This window comes from Carica papaya, chromosome 3, assembly GCF_054855325.1.
Source record: "Carica papaya isolate Zhongbai chromosome 3, ASM5485532v1, whole genome shotgun sequence".
Taxonomy (NCBI): domain Eukaryota; kingdom Viridiplantae; phylum Streptophyta; class Magnoliopsida; order Brassicales; family Caricaceae; genus Carica; species Carica papaya.
Genome location: NC_142311.1, coordinates 5,047,845 through 5,062,788, shown reverse-complemented (window position 1 = coordinate 5,062,788; position 14,944 = coordinate 5,047,845). Strand labels below are relative to the sequence as shown.

Genomic DNA, 14,944 nt, shown 5'->3' with positions numbered 1-14,944 from the left:
CTCGTCCTCCCATTCCCACGTTGCTTCCTCATTCGCGTGATGTCTCCATTGTATCTTCACCATAGGTATTATCTTACTCCTCAACTTCCTTTTTTGTCGCTCAAGAACCCATATCGGTTCCTCATCATAAGACAAGTCCTTCTCCAATGGTAACGATTCATACCTTATAATATGATTCGGATCCAGGTGATATTTCCGTAGTAGGGATAATGGAATACATTGTGAACCCCACTATACCGAGGAGGAAGTGCTACCCTGTACGCAACCACACCCACCTTCTCCAGAATTTCAAACGGCCCTATGAAATGGTGACTTAACTTCCCTTTCTTCCCAAACCTCAGTAAACCCTTCATGGGATATACTTTTAGGAATACATGATCCCCTACTTCAAAGCTCAAATCTCTCCTGCGATTGTCTGCGTATCTTTCTTATCTACTTTAAGCAGCTTGTAAATTTTGCCGTATCACCAACACCTTAGCAGTAGTTTTCTCTACCATTTTCGGTCCCAACAACTATCTCTCTCCCACTTCACCCCAACAAACTGGTGACCTACAGGGCCTACCATACAGAGCTTCATATGGAGCCACCCCGCTGCTAGTATGATAACTATTATTGTATGTAAACTCTATTAAGGGCAACATATCCTCCCAATCTCCCCCCATGTTGATGACACATGCTCGCAACATATCCTCCAATACCTGTATTGTCCTCTCCCTCTGTCCATCCGTTTGTGGGTTAAAAGTTATGCTAAAACTCAATTTAGTACCCAAAGTTTGTTGTAAACTTCTCCAAAACCTAGAGGTGAATCGAAAATCCCGATCAGAAACAATCAATACGGGAATGCCGTGTAACCTTTCTACCTCTTTGACATACAGTCTGACCAACTGCTCCACTAAATCAGTCACCTTCATTGCTAAGAAATGGGAAGATTTAGTTAGACGATCAACTACCACCCAAATACTATCATGCTTCTTGCAGTTTCTTGGCAACCCGATCACAAAATTCGTGGAGATATGTTCTCATTTCTACTCGGGTATGGGTAAAGGCTGTAACAAATCCCCAGGCCTCTAATGTTTCGCTTTCACTTGCTGGCATATCAAGTACTTTGACATATACTCGGCCACATCTCTCTTCATGCCTCTCCACCAGAAACTTTTCTGTAAGTTTTTGTACATCTTAGTACTTTTCGGGTGTATGGCAAATTTGGTGTCATGTGCCTCACTAAGTATTTCTTCTCGTATCGTACGATCACTGGGAACACACATTTTGGTTTGAAATCTGAGTACCCCATCACCGTCCACCCCAAAATCTCTCACTGTCCCATGTTCCACACTCTTCCAGATCCTCTGTATCTCGGTGTCCACCATCTGCTCCTCTTTGATTTTCTGAACCAAGGTAGGTTGTGCCCTTAAAATAGCCACATTCCTTCCATTACCCCCTTTTTGAATACATAGTTGTTGCATGGCTTCCCATAAACACCACTCCGACACCATCAAATGCGCCAGCACCCTGGTACTCTTACGACTGAGGCCATCCGCCACAACATTTTCCCATCCGTGATGATACCTGATTCTACAGTCGAAGTCTTTCAACAGGTTCATCAATCTCCTTTGTTGCATATTCAACTCCCGATGTGTGAACAGATATTGTAAACTCTTATGATCTGTATAAATTTTAAAGGTTTTCATATACAAATAATGTCACCACAGCTTTAAGGCATAGACTACTGCAGCCAGCTCCAAGTCATGGGTTGGGTAATTCCTTTCGTGTACCCTTAATTGTCGGGACCCATACTCTATAACCTTCCCCTGTTGCATTAATACACAACCCAATCAAACATAAGATGTGTGCTATACACTGCAAAATCACTTTCTCCCGATGGAATGACCAATATTGGGGTGGTAGTAAGTCTGCATTTCAATTATTGGAAACTACTCTCACACCTCTCATTCCATTCAAACTTCACATTCTTTTTTGTCAACCTGGTAAGAGGTGCCGTGATACTCAAAAACCCTTGAACAAACAGGCAGTAATACCCCGCCAACCCTAAAAAACTTTTGATCTTTGTTATAGTTTTTGGCCTTTCCCACTTTACCACTCCTTCTACCTTCATTGGGTCCATTGATACCCCATCTTTCGACACAATATGGCCCAAGAATGCTATCTAATCCAACCAGAACTCATATTTACTGAGCTTTGCATACAGTTTGGCTTTCCGAAGTATCTTTAGCATAGTTGTAAGATGCTCTGCATGTTCCACTGAATCCTTTGAATAAATCAATATGTCATCTATGAAGACAATGACATAACGATCCAGTAGGGGTCTGAACACCTGATTCATCAAATCCATAAACACTGCGGGAGAATTCTTTAACCCAAAATTGGCCTCCATTATCCACGCTTTGAAGACTTAGCACCACTAATTGTATGGAAAAACTTTTGAGATTTACATAGACATGAAGAGATTGAAGCATATATTTTTCTAAAATGATCTCAACATGCGTCAGAGGCGTTGGACATAACTCTTCAAGAACTACAATTATAAGATTTTGTATCGCCCAAGAAAGAGTAATGTGGTAGCTGATGCGCTCAGCAAAAAAGTGTAGGTATGCAGACTCACTTAATGATTTCTAAATGCAGTGTAATAGGGGCTACACAACAAATATGAGTTCAGGACTTGAAGAGGATTACATGCTTGGCACATCTAATAGTCCAACCTGTAACACCCAAGTAAAATAAAATTTTATTTTATTATTTTTATTTTTATTTATTTGATTTTTTATTTAATTTAGTTTAATTTAATGAAAATAAAAATAATAATAATGATAAAATTGGGTAAAAATATTATTTGGATTTAATTGAAATTGATTTTGAAAAAAAAGGGTGAAAATTTGGATTCTGGGGGTGTTTTTGAAAAAAAAATCAGAAACCAAAGGTCAAAACGCAATTTAGAAAAATTGTACCACGTCAGCACCCACCTCAGCAGCCAGGTCAGTGGCCCGATCAGCAGCCTCGGCCAACCAGGACCCGCCGCGTGGCAAGGCAACGCTGACTACGGGACGGGCCATGTGGGCGATCTGCGTGCGCGCGATCGGACAGCCCAGATCCGTTCCCGCGCATACGGACGGCCCAGATTCAAGCGCACGGATGGCCTAGATTCAATCAGGCACGGACGACCCAGATTGCATTGCGATGGACGGCCCAGATTTAATCCCAATTAAATCACGATCGAACGGTCCATATTTAATTTTGATGGACGGTTGAGATTAAAAGGCAAAGGGTATAAATAACCCCACTCACATCTGACCACCAAAACCCTAGCCGCCAGTGCCTCGCCGGAGTAGAAGAACCAGACGCCGGAGGAGTCGGTCGCCGCCACCCGCCGCCGCACCGGGGAAGTTTTCGACCGTCGATCGAGGTAAATTTTTTCTCCCTTGCTCGTTTTTCGATGCTGAGTCCGCCTATGGCCAAACCGGAGTCAAACCACCAGCCAAACGACCGGAAAACCCAGCCGAAGCCCAGCGGTGCTGCCGCGTCCCTCCTCGATTTTTGCCTCCGATGAGGCCCTTCCCGGCCTCCGTTCGATGCAAATTTTATACCACTGTGATCACTGTTCTTTTCTCTACTGGTTGATCGGAGCCAAACATCAAAACGCGACTCACGCCGGAGGAGCCGCCGCACTTGAGAGCACCGCCGCGGGTAAGTCTCAGTTTTTCATAATTTTTTGGCCCACCGAGGGCCCTAGGATTGTTTTATCACAGAGACCAATGCAAGTGTGGCCGAATTCGGCCAAAAACGACCAACCCGAGACGAATCGCCGCCGCATTGCCGAAGCACGGCGGAGCCGCCGTGCTGGAATTTTGATATTAGCCGAAAGGGGCCCTAGGTCTGATTTGGGATTTTTTGGGACACGTGTAGGTACCGGTACTGCGTTTCAGCTTTCTGGAAAAAAAATCAAAGAAATTAGGGACAGCCTGTAGGCACACTATGGAGTCGAATTCAGACCCCAAAATAGGTAAGGACCCCTCACCCTATTTCCTATCACGGTATTAAAGCTAAATAAATAATTAAAATGTACTGTGTGACTTTATAGATGTATAATTGATTTAGGTTGCCAATGGGGCCCGAGTCTGATACAGTGTTGGTCTGTTATTGTTTGATCTAATTTTCAGTATTAAATGCAGCATGATGTTTGATGTAATTATGTTATGGTCTCGTATGCATGAACTATGGTTTCTTTTATTATGGTTTGTATTATGGTGAACCCGGTACTGTATTGTCTTATTTGGTGTCAATTACTGGTTTACATGTTGTGTATGATTGGATGATTGAGATTAAGAAAAAAGGCAAAAAGGTTATGTGAATTGATAAGTGGAAAATGTGGACAGCCTGACTAGATATCCTGGGAGATGGTGGACGGACCAGGTCCGTAGGGAACCCTACCGGGAACGTGGTCTCTCATACCGGACGGGGTATGGAGACCTTATGTGTTTTGGCGCCCATACCGGACGGGGTATGGGGACGGCCCGTTTCACCCTCATACCGGACGGGGTATTGAGGTTCATGGTTTTGGCGCCCATACCGGACGGGGTATGGGGACGGCCTTGGAATCCGGTTGTAATGTTAATGGTTCACGGGTAGCGGGGACCCCCTATGGATCCCCATGGATACTAGTAGGCTGGTAAAAGAGGAAAATATGTTGTTTAATGATTGAAATGCAAAGGCGTTGTAAGTGTTATGTTATACAGTTTATATGATTTCATGATGATGATAATGTTATTGCTTTTATATGTCGTTTTCATGGATCTCACCGAGGTGAGTGAACAGTAAAGGTTTTTATATTAATAAACGAGTTTGTTATAAATTATGCTTCATTGCTCATTTTTGTATCAGAGCTGCGTTTCTCGGACCCATTCCTTACACAATAATGCTTAGAGAAATATTCACCGATAAACCGTTACTCAACCATTTCTTATGAAATACAGGTGCAGAGAGATGAGGAGAGGAAGACCCCTACTGAACTGAGCGGCCCGGGATAATTCACTTCGGGAGGATGTAGACAGGCTATTTAAAATGATGGAAGGATTCATAGCTGCCCAGCAAGGGCGAGAGGAGAGAAGGGAGTTACCCAACCCTCCTCCACTACCGCAGGTTGAGCCTCCGCTATAGCAAGTTGATCCCGAGCCACCCCGGCACGAGCCTGCTCCTCCACAGTACCACCCGGCACCATTACCACAGTACAACCTAATGCCCCAGCCACGGTACTACCCGGCACTGCCACAGCACGACCCAGTGCCCCCAGTATATTAGCAGGTGCCACCATAGGACCCCCCAGTCTATCCCCAGCCAGGTCCAGTCCCTCCTCCACGGGACCCCGCTCCTTCCTTGATCGACCCGGGCTATATAGAGAGGTATAGGAGACTGAACCCCTCCACCTTTGCAGGAGAATCCTCTTTTGAAGAGGCCCAATACTGGCTGGCGGAGACTGAGAGAGCTTTCAGGATCTTGGGAGTAGTTCCTGAGCAGAGAGCTGCCCTTGCTTCCTACATGCTGGTAGGGGAAGCAGGACGTTGGTGGGAGCTCAAGCAGACCACCCTGCCTACACCAGTCACTTGGGAGCAGTTCCTTGCGGCCTTCCATGCAAAGTATCTCCCTGAGCACCTCCGACACCTAAAGAAAATGGAGTTTGTTCAACTAGTTCAGGGAAACATGACAGTATCAGAGTATACTCGTAAGTTCCTCGAGCTGGGCCGATACTCACCGGAGACATTGATGGATGAGGGCCGAAAGGCAAGGAGATTCTAGTTGGGTCTTCGCCCAGAGATCAGGCAACACTTGTTAGTACTGGAACTAAAGATATATTCATCAGTCCTAGCAAAGGCACAGATCGTGAAAGGAAGCTTCGACACACGTCCTCAGCCATGAGGGAGTTCCCGACCCTCAGCTCCCTTTCACAGGCAAGCACCTACTGCACCTGCCCAACCAAATAAGAGGCCCAGACCAGCCATCCAGGCCCCTCCTCAGGTTCCAGGGGCAGCTCGTGGGAAAATCTATCAACACTGCGACAGAGATCACGGGGATCGACCCTACTACCACCTCAACAACACTTGTCGCATTTGTGGCAGTGCCCAGCATTATGCCAGAGAATGCCCGAGGAACCAGAATCAAGGGAGGCCTCCTATCTAGGGCAAAGCTTACAACCTTACCCAGCAGGATGCCGACGCCGACCCGGATGTAGTACGGGGTATGTATACTATATGTGACCATATTGCTCATGTTTTATTTGACACTGGTGCATCGCACTCTTTTGTTTCACATGCTTTTACTTCCAAAATTAATGTATCACCTAATAAACTTGAATTATTGTTGTTTGTGTCTACTGCCGGGGGTGAAACACTAATAGGGGAAGCTATCTATAGGGTTTGTGCCGTGGAGATAGCAAATAGAAAACTGAGGGTAGACCTGATAGGGTTAGACACGGAGAATTTTGATGTAATATTAGGAATGGATTGGCTAGCGGCGTAGCACGCCACCGTAGATTGCTTTAGCAAGAAAGTTGTATTTAATCCTTCTAACGAGGAGCCATTTACAAATTAATAAAATTATTCAGTACATATTCCTTGATGGCAAGTTTTCTTAACTTCTAGTGCCTTAATCTTATTGTTTTCTCTGACTAGGCAAGTCCAAGAAAGAAATTTGCATTCAAGAGATTCTGGTAGTCCGAGACTTCCCAGATGTGTTTCCAGACGAACTACCCGGTCTGCCAGTGGACAGGGAAGTTGAGTAAGTGTGGATTCTGGCTTTAGCAGACCGTCTTCCTAAGACACATCATATCGAAGGAAGGGGTATCAGTGAATCCCGAAAAGGTTGAAGCGATACTTAGCTGGGAGAAGCTGACATCAGTTAAGGAAATCCGTAGCTTCCTGGGAATGGCAGGTTATTATCGCAGGTTTGTTGAAGGATTCTCCAGTCTAGCAGCTCCTCTAACCTGAATCAGAAAGAAGAATGCCAAGTTTGAGTGGAATGAGGACTGCGAAAGAAGTTTTTCAGAATTAAAGGAGCGGCTGACCACTGCACCCGTGCTGGCTTTACCGAGTGGATCAGGAGGATATACAGTTTATAGTGACGCCTCCTATCTGGGCCTGGGTTGTGTCCTAATGCAGTATGGAAAGGTTATAGTATACGAGTCCAGACAGTTAAAGAATTATGAGAAGAACTATCCCACCCATGACTTGGAGCTTGTCGCAATCATTTTCATGCCTTGAAAACCTGACGCCATTATTTGTACGGAGAGACCTTTCAGATCTATACCGATCACAAGAGTTTGAAACACATATTCACTTAAAAGGATCTCAACATGCGTCAGAAAAGGTGGATGGAACTCCTTAAGAACTATGATTGTGACATCTTATACCATCTGGGTAAGGGCAACGTGGTAGCAGATGCCCTCGGTAAGAAAAGTGCAGGTATCTTAACCGATTTGATGGTTTCAGAATGCAGACCAATTGGGGCCACGCAACAAGTTCGACTTCATGATCTGAGGAGAGTCACATGTTTGGGTCGTCTAACAGTCTAGCCCGAGTTAAACCAAAGAATAAGGGAAGCCCAGAAAGTTGACCCCGCCCTGGTAGCCCGCAGGAAGGATGCAAAAAAGGGAGGGAGCACAGAATTCTGAATCTCTACCGATGGATTACTTCGTTTCCAAGACAGGGTGTGTGTCCCAGATGACAGTGAGTTAAAAAAGGACATCATGATGGAGTCCCATAGCTCGAAGTTTGCCATACATTCAGGAAGCACCAAAATGTACCAAAGCATGCAACCCCGGTTTTGGTGGCATGGGATGAAGAGAGACATAGCCGACTTTATATATAAATGCTTGGTATGTCAGCAGGTCAAGGAAGAGCATCAGCACCCAGGTGGATTACTTCAGCCTTTACCGATCCCGGAGTGGAAGTGGGAACATATCACTATGGACTTCGTATCAGGGCTACCCAAGGCACGTTCAGGACATGATGCCATATGGGTAATCGTTGACCGACTTACCAAGTCTTCCCACTTCCTAGCCATCAGGATGACCGATTCATTGGATAAATTGGCAAGGATGTATATCCGGGAGATAGTCAGATTGCATGGGGTTCCAATGACAGTAGTATCCGACAGGAATCCCAGGTTCACTTCTCAGTTTTGGAGTAGCTTCTAGCAAGCTATGGGAACAAAACTGTCTCTTAGTATTGCCTTCCATCTCCAGACTGATGGACAATCAGAGAGGACAATTCGTACGCTTGAGGATATGCTCCGAGCTTGTGTCCTTGACTCTGGGGGCCATTAGGATGACCATCTACCCCTGATAGAGTTTGCCTACAACAACAATTACCAAGCAAGCATCGGCATGGCTCCATACGAGGCGTTATATGGGCGCCCGTGCAGATCACCAATTTGTTGGGAGGAAGTGGGCGATAGAAGATTATTCGGCCCAGAGTTGGTAGAGGAGACCACGTCCAAGATAGTTAAAATTAAGAAGAACATTTAGACAGCTCAAAGTAGGCAAAACAGTTATGCAGATACCCGGAGGAGAGACCTAGTGTTTGAGAAAGGCGACCGGGTGTTTCTTAATGTCACTCCTTTCAAGGGAATTAGTAGGTTTGGCAGGAGGGAAAAATTAAACCCCCGATATATTGGACCCTTTAAAATCTTAGATAGGATTGGTACTACTGCCTACAGACTAGCACTGCCTCCAGAGCTCGCCAGAGTCCACAACGTGTTCCACGTATCCATGCTACGTAAGTACAACTCGGACCCTTCTCATGTCTTGGCTTATGAACCGCTTCCACTCTAAGAGGACTTGTCTTATGAAAAAGTACCAGTCGGTATCATGGACCGAAAGAGCAGAATGCTCCGCAACCGGGAAATATCATTTGTAAAGATCGTGTGGCAGAACCACATGTCCAAGGAGGCTACTTGGGAGCTAGAATCAGAATTTAGAGCCCAGTATCCCCATTTATTAGACCAAGAGTAGGAGACAAATTTGGAGGACCAAATTTCTTTAAGGGGGGGAGAGTTGTAACACCAAGTAAAATAAAATTTTATTTTATTATTTTTATTTTTATTTATTTGATTTTTTATTTAATTTAATTTAATGAAAATAAAAATAATAATAATGATAAAATTGGGTAAAAATATTATTTGGATTTAATTGAAATTGATTTTGGAAAAAATGGGTGAAAATTTAGATTCTGGGGGTGTTTATGAAAAGAAAATCGGAAACCATAGGTCAAAACGCAATTTACAAAAATTGTGCCACGTCAGCACCCACCTCAGCAGCCACGTCAGCGGCCTGGTTAGCAGCCTCGGCCAATAAGGACCCGCCGCGTGGCAATGCAACGCTGAACAGGGAACGGGCCACGCGGGCGATCCGTGTGCGCGCGATCAGACAGCCTAGATCCGTTCCCGTGCGTACGGACGGCCCAGATCAAATGTGCATACGGACGGCCCAGATTCAATCAGGCACGGACGGCCCAGATTCAATCAGGCACGGACGGCCCAGATTGCATCACGATGGACGGTCCAGATTTAATCCCAATTAAATCGCGATCGAACGGTCCAGATTTAATCTTGATGGACAGTTGAGATTAAAAGGCAAAATGTATAAATAACCCCACCCACACCTGACCACAAAAACTCTAGCCGCCAGTGCCTCGCCGGAGGAGCCGGCCGCCGCCACCCACCGCCGCACCGGGGAAGTTTTCGACCGTCGATCAAGGTAAATTTTCTCCCCCTTGCTCGTTTTTCGATGCTGAGTCTGCCTATGGCCAAACCGGAGCCAAATCACTGGCCAAACGGCCGAAAAACTCAGCCGCCGCCCAACAGCGCCGTCGCGTCCCTCCTCGATTTTTGCCTCCGATAAGGCCCTTACCGGCCTCCGTTCGATGCAAATTTTATACCACTGTGATCACCGTTCTTTTCTCTACAGGTTGATCGGAGCCAAACATCAAAAGCGACTCACGCCGGAGGAGTCGCCGCACTCGAGAGCACCGCCGCCGGTACGTCTCGGTTTTTCGTAATTTTTTGGCCCACCGAGGGCCCTAGGGTTGTTTTATCACAGGGACCAATGCAAATGTGGCCGAATTCGGTCAAAAACGGCCAACCCGAAGCGAATCGCCGTCGCCAGAACACGGCGGAACCACCGTCGTCGGAGCACGGCGAAACCGCCGTGCCGGAATTCTGATATTGGCCGAAAGGGGCCCTAGGTCTGATTTGGGATTTTTTGGGACACGTGCAGGTACCGGTAGTGCGTTTCAGCTTTCCAAAAAAAAATTCAGGGAAATTAGGGATAGCCTGTAGGCACACTGTAGAGTCGAATTCAGACCCCAAAACAGGTAAGGACCCCTCACCCTATTTCCTATCACGGTATTAAAGCTAAATAAAAAATTAAACTGTACTGTGTGACTATATAGATGTATAATTGATTTAGGTTGCCAATGGGGTCCGAGTCTGATACAGTGTTGGTATGTTATTATTTGATTTAATTTTCAGTATTAAATGCAATATGATGTTTGATGTAATTATGTTATGGTCTCGTATGCATGAACTATGGTTTCTTTTATTATGGTTTGTATTATGGTGAAGCCGGTACTGTATTGTCTTATTTGGTGTCAATTACTGGTTTACATGTTGTGTATGATTAAATGATTGAGATTAAGGAAAAAGGCAAAAAGGTTATGTGAATTGATAAGTGGAAAATGTGGACAGCCTGACTAGATATCCAGGGAGATGGTGGACGGACCACGTCCGTAGGGAACCCTACCGGGAACGTGGTCTCTCATACCGGATGGGGTATGGAGACCTTATGTGTTTTGGCGCTCATACCGGACGGGGTATGGTAAAAGAGGAAAATATGTTGCTTAATGATTGAAATGCAAAGGTGTAGTAAGTGTTATGTTATACAGTTTATATGATTTCATGATGATGATAATGTTATTGCTTTCATATGTCGTTTTCATGGATCTCACCGAGGTGAGTGAACAGCAAAGGTTTTTATATTAATAAACGAGTTCGTTATAAATTATGCTCCATTGCTCATTTTTGTTTTCTACCCACCTTTACTTTCGTGGCGGTGAGATAGTGTGATGTCTTTACTGGGCTGGTGTAGCTCATTCCTTATTTAACCATTTCAGATCACGAAGACATTGTTCCCGAGCCCGTTCCGCAGGAAGACGGTGAAGGGAACGCCTAAAGACTCCATAATTATATTTATAGTTCTTATCTCGAGTATCTCTTTTAGTTAGTTTGTTCTTTCATGTTTTGAGTACGTTTTGGTTATTGTGTAAGGGATGTTAATCAAAATTTTTATTACGCTTCCGCATTTGACATTTTTAATACATATATTTTATTTAAATTTCTGGGGCCGTTACACAACCCGAACTGATTCAGAGAATAAAGGAAATCCAATTGACCAATCCCACTCTAGCAGCTCTCACGAAGGATACATAGCAAGGAGTAAATCTAGAGTTCCGAGTCTCTGTCGATAGGTTGCTCAGGTTCCAAGATAGGGTGTGTGTCCCAAATGACAGTGAACTAAAAAGGGATATCGTGATAGAGGTCCATAACTCAAAAATCACAATGCATCCCGGAAGTACTAAGATGTACCAAAATATGGGATCCCATTTTTGGTGGAGCGGGATGAAAAGAGAAATTTTTGATTTCGTCTTCAAGTGCGTTATATGTCAATAGGTTAAGACAGAGCATCAACGCTTAGGTGGGTTACTTCAGGCATTGCTGAGCCCGGAGTAGAAATGAGAACATATCACCATGGATTTTATGATAGGGCTGCTAAAGGTACACTCGAAACATGAGGCTATATAGGTAATTGTTGACCGACTAACCAAATCCTCTCACTTCTTGGTTATCAAGATGACTAACCCCTTAGACAAGCTAGCTAGAATTTATATCCGATAGATAGTTAGGCTATGTGGAGTTCTGTTGTCAGTGGTGTCTGACAGAGACCACTCCAGGTTCACCTCTCGATTTTGATCTAGTTTTTAGCAAGCAAAGGGAACGAAACTGTCCCTTAGCACCGCATTCTACCTTTAAATTAATAGACAATCAGAACTGACAATTTACACACTAGAGGATATGCTCTGAACTTGTGTTCTAGAATTCGAAGGCCATTGGAACGATCATTTACCCTTGATAAAGTTCGCCTACAATAACAGTTACCAAGCAAGTATTGGCATGACCCTGTACGAGGTATTATATGACCGCCTCTATAGATTGTTGATTTATTGGGAAGAGATGGGTGATAGAAAATTGTTTGGCTCAAATTTTATAGATGAGACTACAGCCAAAATAGTTAAAATAAGGAAGAACATTAATATAGCTAAGAGTCGGCAGAAGAGTTATGTGGACGCTCGGATGAGAGATTTGAAATTTAAAAAAAGTGATCGGATATTTCTTTAGGTCACCTCTTTCAAAGGAATCAACAGATTTAGAAAGAGGGATAAATTAAATCCCCGATTTATTGAACCGTTTTAAATCATGGACATGATTGGTACGTCCGCCTACAAACTAGCACTACCTCTAGAGCTATTTAGAGTCCATAATGTATTTCATGTATTTATGTTACGCAAGTATAATCCGGACCCATCACATATCCTGTCTCACGAGCTCTTTTCACTCCAAGATGATCTATTCTATGAGGAGATACCGGTAGGCATTGTGGACCGGAAAAATATAGTACTTCGGAATAAGAAAATTTCCTTTGTCAAGATTATATAATAGAATCATGCAAAGAAAGAGGCCACTTGGGAACTAGAATTGGATTTAGAGCCCAGTACCTCTAACTGTTTGACTTGTGAGAGGGTGACAAATTTGAGGAACTAAATTTTTTCTTAAGGGGTGGAGAGTTGTAATACTCGAACCCGGGATAAATTTTTTTAACTTATATAATATATATAAATATGAATAAATTTTAATTTAATTTAGTTTTTATTAAATTTTTGAAAAAATGAATTAGGGACAAAACTAAAAATAATTTTAGAAAAAATGGGTGAAATTATGAATAAAGGGGGTGTTTTTGGAAGAAAATTTAAAAACAGAGGGTTGAAATCGTAAAAAGAGAAAATATGGCCACGTGGGACGACCACATCAGCAGCCACGATGAACCAGAACATGTCGTATGGCGGAGAAGCTGACATCGGCTCCATACGGGAGGCTACGCAGGTAATCCGCATGCCTAGGTGATTCGACGGTTCATATCACATTCCGTGCGCACAGACGACTCAGATATGTTTCCTCTTCAAGCGCGATCTAACAGTCCGATCCAATCCGATCATGCGGCTTAAATTTATTTTTCGAATAAGAAGGATCCAATAAACCGGAGAGGACCAAGTGTCTCTGCACGGACGACCCATATTAACTCAGAGAGGGTATTTAAACATCACGTTCTAGGGAACACTAATCCTAGCCGCACCAGTCCTCGCCGGAGAAAAAGAAGAATGGCAACCAGAAAAGAAACTGACCACTGTTGCCGTCGTAGCAAAGCCATCGTTGATGCCAAAACAGGTAATGTTTTCCTCATTCCTGCTCGGAATTTGATCTTGAGTCTCCCTATGCCCAAATCTGAGCTAAACGGTTGATAGGAGAGCCGAAAACTGCAGACAAATCTCGGTCGAGCTGCCGCAACCAAAATTCAATGCCCTCTCCGATGACCCTTTTCTCGTTTCCTATTTCACGTAATTTTTTATCCACCGATCCAACGTCATTTTCTGGTACAAGTTAGCCGAATAAGAACCCCAGCCGTGAAGGAGAATCGGTGGAGTCACTGCACCCGAGGACCCCCCGCTGGTAAGTTTCAATTTTTTTTATCATTTCCAGCCAACCGAGGCTTGCTAACCCTTTTTTTCGTAAGTTTACGAGTAAAACCAGCCAAAACTGGAAAAAATGGCCGAAATCGATCAGGCTGAGGCAAACCACTACCATGGGCGGTGGAGTCGGCGCTGGAGCACGGCAGCAACATTGTGCCGAAACCCTAAAATTTTCTGGAAGAATTTTTAAAATGCTTATTCTGGCCTTTCGAGGTATTTTTGGATACTTGACGAGTGTTTTAATTTTCACAGAAAAAATTCATGAAACCTGGAGACCGCCAAAAGGTGCAGTAGACAGTACGATATTTTGAATACCGATCCGGGGCTAGAATCCATCACCTTATTCTCTATTATGTAAATTGAAACTTAATAATTGATAATATTATATATTATGAAAATTAAAAAATTCTAAGAATAATTACACGTCACTAATGGAGTCGGAACCGATCAGTTTATATTTGCTCTAGTTTACTGTTTATTTTCCCTGTATGGCTTAAAATGCTTATCATTACATTGTGTGAATTAAATATATATACTTAATTGCTTTCTTGGTTATTTGGTTTATCTCACTGCATATTCTCCATTTGTTGGTTCATTTTGTAATAAATGTTTCAATTGTGTCTCCTGATGTACGTATCGCCTATATGCATGATTTACTATTGATCTGTAAAAATAAGTTATTAGTATGTAATTGGAAATTGGTTTATGCTTTGAATTTATGTAAGAAAAGCTTACTGGGTACCCTAGGAAAGGGTGAACAGACCCGATACATAGGAAATCTTACTTTGAACATTACCTCAGTCGGACGAGACTGGGAAGTCCCATACCGAAAGGGTTTGAAAGATATGTTTCACCCTCATACCAGACGGGGTATCGAGGCAATGATTTGTTTGATGTCCATTATTGGACAGGGTATGGGGACAGTCAGATTAATTGACAAATCTCGATATTGAGTTTACGAGTAAGGGAATATCCCTATGGAATCCCAGAGGTCCTAATAAGTCGGTAAAAAGGAGAATTATCGTTCTTGTTCACTTGTATGTGAAATCAAAATGTTATATGATTATTTGTTCTTATAGGTT

The 14,944-nt window shown here is 43.6% G+C and overlaps 1 protein-coding gene across 1 annotated transcript; it reads right to left on the bottom strand.

The window, feature by feature from the left end:
• Window positions 1-1,067: 1,067 nt before the first annotated feature.
• Window positions 1,068-2,392, bottom strand: LOC148266626 (uncharacterized). Its single transcript, XM_088214689.1, has 2 exons — window positions 2,191-2,392; window positions 1,068-1,663 (listed from the first exon to the last, which is right to left on the bottom strand). The coding sequence occupies exons 1-2, from the start codon at window positions 2,390-2,392 to the stop codon at window positions 1,068-1,070; spliced, it is 798 nt and encodes a 265-aa protein (XP_088070815.1).
• Window positions 2,393-14,944: the final 12,552 nt, after the last annotated feature.

Excerpts from the sequence above, each read along its gene's own strand:
- LOC148266626 (XM_088214689.1), bottom strand. The coding sequence starts at position 2,392 with ATGGAGGCCAATTTTGGGTTAAAGAATTCTCCCGCAGTGTTTATGGAT. Across the intron at positions 1,664-2,190 it reads CAAACTGTATGCAAAGCTCA|ATCATAAGAGTTTACAATAT; the intron begins GTAAATATGAGT and ends AAATTTATACAG.